The sequence below is a fragment of the Melanotaenia boesemani genome, chromosome 8 (assembly GCF_017639745.1).
Source record: "Melanotaenia boesemani isolate fMelBoe1 chromosome 8, fMelBoe1.pri, whole genome shotgun sequence".
In the NCBI taxonomy this organism is placed as follows: Eukaryota; Metazoa; Chordata; class Actinopteri; order Atheriniformes; family Melanotaeniidae; genus Melanotaenia; species Melanotaenia boesemani.
Window position 1 is genome coordinate 31,680,297 of NC_055689.1, and position 7,376 is coordinate 31,687,672.

The following is a 7,376-nucleotide window of genomic DNA, read 5'->3' on the forward strand; positions in this document are numbered from 1 at the left end:
GAATGAGTGTGACTGGGTGTGGGGATTCGACACTTCAGTATTTAGGTACCGCTACCTGCTGTCCTTTTTAAGATTTAAAGTCTTAGTTTGTTTTTTGAGTTAGTCCGCTCCTGGTCTGAGACGTATGTGGTGACAATTGTAAGAGTGGACGAACCATTTAATCATTTTTGTTTTGTTTGACTGGGTCACTTCCCTGAAAATGATATCTGTCCTGTCTGTAGCCATTTAGACGTGTTTACACCTGATCCTTTTTGCATGAAGCTATGACGTGTTTATTTGCAGTGGTTTGAAGTGCAATTGTGTGAGGTTTGATTTGGCACCGTTACCGGGTGCTGGTTGTCTAAGTGGATCCTCCACCTGTGTGGTGTGTGGGTGTAATTCAGGTTAAAGTAAACTGGTTCTGAGTAGGATGACAGGTGGAGAACACGGGGATGGCCCCTTATTGTTTACAAAAACAAACTGAGTTAAAACTTTATTTGTGTTCCGTCTTTTGTGTACTTGATATACGTTACCCTCTGGGTAACAGTTAAATGCTTGAATAATTTAAAGATCTTTGTTTAGTGGCTTGACAAACAAAGACAAACTGTCGTTCCTCTGAAAATAATCAAGTGCAAAACTGAAAATGAGTGAAAAAGAAGCCAATGTCCAAAGAAAACCACAGAGAGACCTTCAGGAAGCCTGGATGATTATTGCTTATACTGCATGTTGTTATTGTACTATTGTCAATCATATTTAAGGTCTGGGTTATTTGAAAGTATTTGCATTCATTAGTTATGTCATATTTACATACAGCTCATTAATCACAGTTTTTACATAATTTTCTCATAATAACTGTAGAATTGATTAACAAAAAAAAATTAATTAAAACGAATTATTACAATTTAATTAAATTTATCAACATAAATAACATAGATTAAATGATAAAATGTTTTAAATTTGTAATTAATAAAATTACATTAATTCATTAATTTTTTATAAAAATGGCAATTTATAACATCCAAAAGTAAATCTATCGGTAACATTTAAAAAGTCCTGTGGCACCATCTTCTGGACATTTTATCTCATTTATAAGCTGTTTGAACATCAAGTTAAGCACACAGCTGGGTCATAACAAGGATTTTATTATTCATGCCAAGAAACAATGATTATTGTAAGAAAAAAAGCCAGAACATTTCTAGTTATGTACACAAGAACAAATGTTATCAAAATCAAAACTTTGCTCCAAACTTTAAGTCACATGTGAGAGAAGTAGAATTGAGATGCAGCACATAAAGGTGGGCTGCTTTGGACGTGTGTGACGTGTGTAAAACCAATGGCCTCTAACTGTCTGGCATAAATACAACTGATGAAAAATGACTCTACATTGGGCTGAATGAACACATTCACAGACCAAAATAGTGATGGATCCACAGATATCCTACGTTTACCATCTTGAGGAGAGCTCTTTGGGTTCTGTGAGGCAAGGAGTGAAATTTGATTACAGACAGATGCTGATACTGAAAGATTAATATTATGGCTCATATCTGTCACCACCGCTCTTCATGTAAAGTCAGTACAGCCAAATACCATCATCTTCCACTGCTTTGGAGTTAATTTATCCAAGAATTGTTTTACTAACTGCATTATGACCATGTTGATCCTCCAGATCGTGTGTTGCCTGCTGTTATTTAGATCATTCTGATAAAATAATGTTTATAATTACTTTACCTTTAATGGAGGGCAAATATATGTAGAGAGAGAGAGAATTTGAGACATCTCTGAGCATAACATTAATAATAATAATGTTTATTAATTTATTTTTGTTAATTAATGATGATTTTTACTTTATTTATCCTTATTGGGAAATCCAGCTCTGCATTTCACCAGTCCACACAGCAAAGGACAGCCTGTAAATACAGAGCACATGGCTTCTTCTTTTCTAACAATAATTATCAACTGAATGCTTATGTGTTTCTTTTCTGTTAGTGTGTATCTATGTGTAGTTTTAAAATGTGTGCTGTGTGTTGGTCTGTGGCTAAAAGTCCTGATCTTGGTGCTGTCTTGTTATTTAGATGGAGTAGGGCCACAGTGAGGAAAAGAATTGTGGAGGATGATTTTTTTACTTTCTCACTTAGAGAATAAAGTCGAAATGATGAGAATAAAGTTTAGTCTTTAAAATGAATTCAAACCAGCTTTACTCTATAAAACATGATGCATTAATTGACTTTACGTAGATGGTAAACTGCTTTTAGATCCTCTGTGTTGCTCAATAACACTTTTTTTCTTTTCCTGCTTTTTCTTCCAATCAAACTGCATCTTGTGACTCTTTATTTATGTCTAAGTTACACATGAACTTCTTCACCTTCTACAGTCTCTCACCTTTAACACTTTACAGTAACTGTTGTTCCTTTTTCGCAGCAGCCGGATTATTTATGATTATGAATAAAATCTGACGATATTATCAGTGATTAATGTCACAAAAACTGAAGTTTCCATATGAAACTCTTTATGTTGGGATTTCTTTTTCCTGAGTTGAAGTTTTTCTTAAAATTCTCCGTCATTCTGATCTTAGTTTTCTAATATTTTCTGACTCCATAAGTCATGTTTAAATCTACCGTACTGTCCACAAAGGAGTGTCTCTTAAACTTGAAATGAGTGGTTGACCCTTCTGAGGTCCTTTGATGGTGGACTGAAAGATGGACTCATGAAGTTTTAGATCTCTTTTTTTTTCTTTTTCTTTTTTTTTAACTTGTCCTGTCCAGCATCATAGTAGCAACATGATAATCTGGTTGCTGTATTGTGCTGAACAAATTTGCTCTGCCAAGCGGAGGTCTATGGCTCCTCTTGATAAGCTGATTCATTTATTTACTTTGAATCACGGAATCTATGTAATCTTGCTGGACCTGACCGGAGGGGACAGAAAAAGATGGAAAATAGCAAAAAGATGCAAAAGGGAAAGAAGAAAGGAGACAAAAAGAGACAGAAGGAAACGACCCTTCAAACCACACGATAACCAGACAACAAACTGTTACACTAGTACATGAACACACCAGAAAATTTCCTACAACTTTTACAAAAAACAAAAATAGAAACACATACAAAAATAACAAAAACAACAACAACAACAAACAAAAAAAACAACCAGAGCTGCTAGTCATTAAGAGTTTTTAAATAATAACCAAATCAAAAAGATATATCATGAAAGTAGCATAACAGCAACCAGATACTAACTCACAGGAAAAAAAAAAACAGGGACCGGCCACCCAGGGGAGCCCAAGTGAAGGGCCCAGGGCCCCAGGAGCCCAGAGGCGGCCATCCCACCCCCCAAAGGCAGAGGGCCTGCAACATGCCGAGTAGGACCAGGTCCCCCCAGAAAACCATACCCCGCGTAGAACAGCACACACCCCAATGTTCCAGCCACACACCCAGGAAACCAGGGCACCCCAGGACCCGGCCCCTGGGGCAACCTCCTCCCCGCCCGCTCGCCCCCATCCACACCCAGGGAGAACAGGGGTGTGAGAGGTCCCCAATACCCTCTCCCTCCCTGCTCCTGACTGTTTATGTAGTGTGTGTTGTTTGCAATTAAAATTGAGGGGCAGTGACCGCAATGAGCTGGGAGCCAGGCCACAAGTGGCCCCGCCCGACATGCACCGCATGACATGCCCCCCAGGTGTTGTTTGTGTGTTGTGTTTCTTGTGTTTTGTGGTGTCTAGGTGCAATTAAAACTGAGAGGCGAGTCGCAATGGGGTGCATCCAAGGAGACCACTGAATGGCCCCCTCCACTCCACCCTGCATGGCGTGTACGCCTCCCAACTCCCTATGTGTGTGTGTGTGTGTGTGTGAGACAGAAAGAGCGGGAAATAAGAGGGGTCCGGGGATGTAAGTCCAGAGGGAAGCAAACTTCCCTCTGGATGTTGAGGCTCTAGTGGCATTAGGCACCCTCGTTTCCCAGGAGGTCCCCCAGGGCAAGACAGGCCAGGAGAGGCCGCCCCCCATGGCCGGGCCATACAGGGACCGCACCCAATGAGCCACCACCGACCCCAGAAGGTACCCACCCCCCCCACATGCCTAACAGGGAATGAGAGGATGGGGACAGCGGCAGAGCCCAGACCCATGGCACACCACCCCCAGGCCCCCCCACAGGGTCATGTCATCTTGAAGTTTTAGATCACACAGCAGATTAAAGAAAATTCCATTTAATGATGAACATGTTTTATTCCAAACCAGGTTTTTCCTTCAACCTGAGCCACTTGTTTTTGTGTCTAAACCTGAATAAACTGGAAGAACTGCTGTGTCACATCCTAAAACTGATTTCATTATCAGCAGCAACAGCAAAGTGTCTCCATTATTTCCTAATAAAACACAGGTAAAGTCTATTTTTAATGAATTCAAACATGAAGTTTATGTTGAAAGTTGAGCAAAGCAGCTGTTGAGCCTCAGCAGATAACAGAGGGTCAGTATCGTCTCTGTGGAGAGTCTCTAAAGGAGAATTGTAAACAACAGTAGAAGAGGCTGGAAACAGAAGTAGATCTGTTCAAAGTCTGCACTGATACTGCAGATGAGGCGCTTCATGTTACATGTTAGTTCCTGTAGCCACTCCTAGCAGATGTTTCTATGTTCCCGCCCCTCCACAGATCTCTCTTCATCAGGATGGGTGTGAGCAACATGGTGGAACATGCAGCTGCTGGTAAGACTCATTTCCTGCTTCATGTGAGATCTGTTGTCCTTCAGAGCGCACACACCCTTTCTGTTCAGGGAAAGTGAAACTGTTTGACAGTTACTGTGAAGAGGAAAATGGCGCAGCAGGGAAATCAGCTGGACCGAGAAAAATTCTGCTGTTCCATCTGTCTGGATCTACTGAAGGATCCGGTGACTATTCCCTGTGGACACAGCTACTGCATGAACTGTATTAAAAGCTTCTGGGATGGAGAGGATCAGAAGGGAATCTACAGCTGCCCTCAATGTAGGCAGACCTTCACACCGAGACCTGTCCTGGTGAAAAACACCATGTTAGCTGATTTATTAGAAGACCTGAAGAAGACTGGACTCCAAGCTGCTCCTGCTGATCACTGCTATGCTGGACCTGAAGATGTGGCCTGTGATTTCTGCTCTGGAAGAAAACTGAAAGCCATCAAGTCCTGTTTATTCTGTCTGGCCTCTTACTGTGAGAAACACCTTCAGTCTCATTATGATATGGCTCCATTAAAGAAACACAAGCTGGTGGAGCCCTCCAAGAACCTCCAGGAGAACATCTGCTCTCGTCATGATGAGGTGATGAAGATGTTCTGCCGTACTGATCAGAAGTGTATCTGTTATCTCTGCTCTGTGGATGAACATAAAGGCCACGACACAGTCTCAGCTGCAGCAGAAAGGACTGAGAGGCAGAGAGAGCTGGAGGTGAGTCGACAAGAAATCCAGCAGAGAATCCAGGACAGAGAGAAAGATGTGAAGCTGCTTCAACAGGAGGTGGAGGCCATCAATCACTCTGCTGATAAAACAGTGGAGGACTGTGAGAAGATCTTCACTGAGCTGATCCGTCTCATCCAGAAAAGAAGCTCTGATGTGAAGCAGCAGATCAGATCCCAGCAGGAAACTGAAGTGAGTGGAGTCAAAGAGCTTCAGGAGAAGCTGGAGCAGGAGATCACTGAGCTGAAGAGGAAAGACGCTGAGCTGAAGCAGCTCTCACACACAGAGGATCACAACCAGTTTCTACACAACTACCCCTCACTGTCAGCACTCAGTGAGTCTACACACTCATCCGGCATCAATATCCGTCCTCTGAGATACTTTGAGGATGTGACAGCAGCTGTGTCAGAGCTCAGAGATAAACTACAGGACATTCTGACAGACAGATGGAGAAACATCTCACTGACAGTCACTGATGTGCATGTTTTACTGTCACAACCAGAACCAAAGAGCAGAGCTGGATTCTTAAAATATTCATGTGGAATCACACTGGATCCAAACACAGCACACACACAGCTGTTACTGTCAGAGGGAAACAAAAAGGTGACAAGAATGGATCAACATCAGTCTTATTCTAGTCATCCAGACAGATTCACTCATTTGTCTCAGGTTCTGAGTAGAGAGAGTCTGACTGGACGTTGTTACTGGGAGGTGGAAATGAGAGGAAACGTTGATGTAGCAGTCGCATACAAGAATATCAGCAGAGCAGGAGGCGAAAGTGGATTTGGATTTAATGACAAATCTTGGTCATTATATTGTCACCAAAACCGTTATCAGTTTCTCTACAACAACATCATAAACTCCATCTCAGGTCCTCGGTCCTCCAGAGTAGGAGTGTATCTGGATCACAGAGCAGGTATTCTGTCCTTCTACAGCGTCTCTGAAACCAGGACTCTCCTCCACAGAGTCCAGACCACATTCACTCAACCGCTCTATGCTGGATTTCGTGTTGGTCCTGGATCCAGTGCTGAGTTGTGTGAAGTGAAGTAAAGTTATTTTCTCTGCTTGTTGCTGAGACTTCATTGTTGTGATGTCTCTGCTCTGCTGTTCTGTTGTTTATTTGACTTTTTTTATTTGCTGGTTTTTCCTGTTTGTTTCTTTTTGGAGGAAATCACTGCTAATGATGATTTTTATTTCCATCAACATGAAAATCTGAACTTCTCTGTTCTCTAAATATGTGTTGAATATTTGTATTGATGTATTTGTATGTTGTTGTTTCTCTTCCACTTCATGGAGCCAAACAGAGAAACCAGCAGAAACTTCCTTCATCACACATTATTTTACTCTCAACACTTTGGAAATGTAAAAATCATTTTCTATTTGTAATAACTTTTAGTTGTTCTAGAGAACAGATTTAGTTTTTCTAAACCAACAAACAAACAAGGTTTCTAATGATGATGTCAGTTTGTGTCATTTAGACTTCCTTCAATAAAACAGCTTCATTGCAGAGAAATGAGTCAAGTTTTCTTTGAACTTCTACTTAGATTTTTCTTTCCTTCGTCTCTCACACAGATTTGATCCACCTGCTTAAAATGATCAGTTCTTATTTAGTGACTTCTGTTGTTCTGACATTTCTTCTTTAACATAGAAATATTTTCTTCAGCTCCAGCACACAGTGATAAAATAATACAAGACAAACAGCAGGGACACCACAAACTAACATGGTTTAACATGAAATCCATCAACCATTGGAGGGAAATTGTTTATTTGCTAGATTCAAAATTCTACATTAAAGGAAACCTCAAACAGAAATTACTCATTTTAAAGATGCTTTTTTTTTTTTACAGCAACAATTTTCCAACCAACATGATGAACAAAGCAAATCAAACTGTATGATCTCCTTTTACCCCCACCCTGACAAAAAAGAAAACAAGAGAATTTTAATAATTTTAATAATGATAAAATAAGTAAAAAAGGGACAGAGAGGGAGT

The 7,376-nt window shown here is 40.8% G+C and overlaps 1 protein-coding gene across 1 annotated transcript; it reads left to right on the forward strand.

The window, feature by feature from the left end:
* The first annotated feature begins 4,444 nt into the window (after nt 1-4,444).
* LOC121644033 (tripartite motif-containing protein 16-like) lies at nt 4,445-6,894 on the forward strand. Its single transcript, XM_041991727.1, has one exon. It carries the CDS (start codon nt 4,774-4,776, stop codon nt 6,433-6,435), a length of 1,662 nt encoding a protein of 553 aa, XP_041847661.1. The 5' UTR covers nt 4,445-4,773; the 3' UTR covers nt 6,436-6,894.
* Nucleotides 6,895-7,376: the final 482 nt, after the last annotated feature.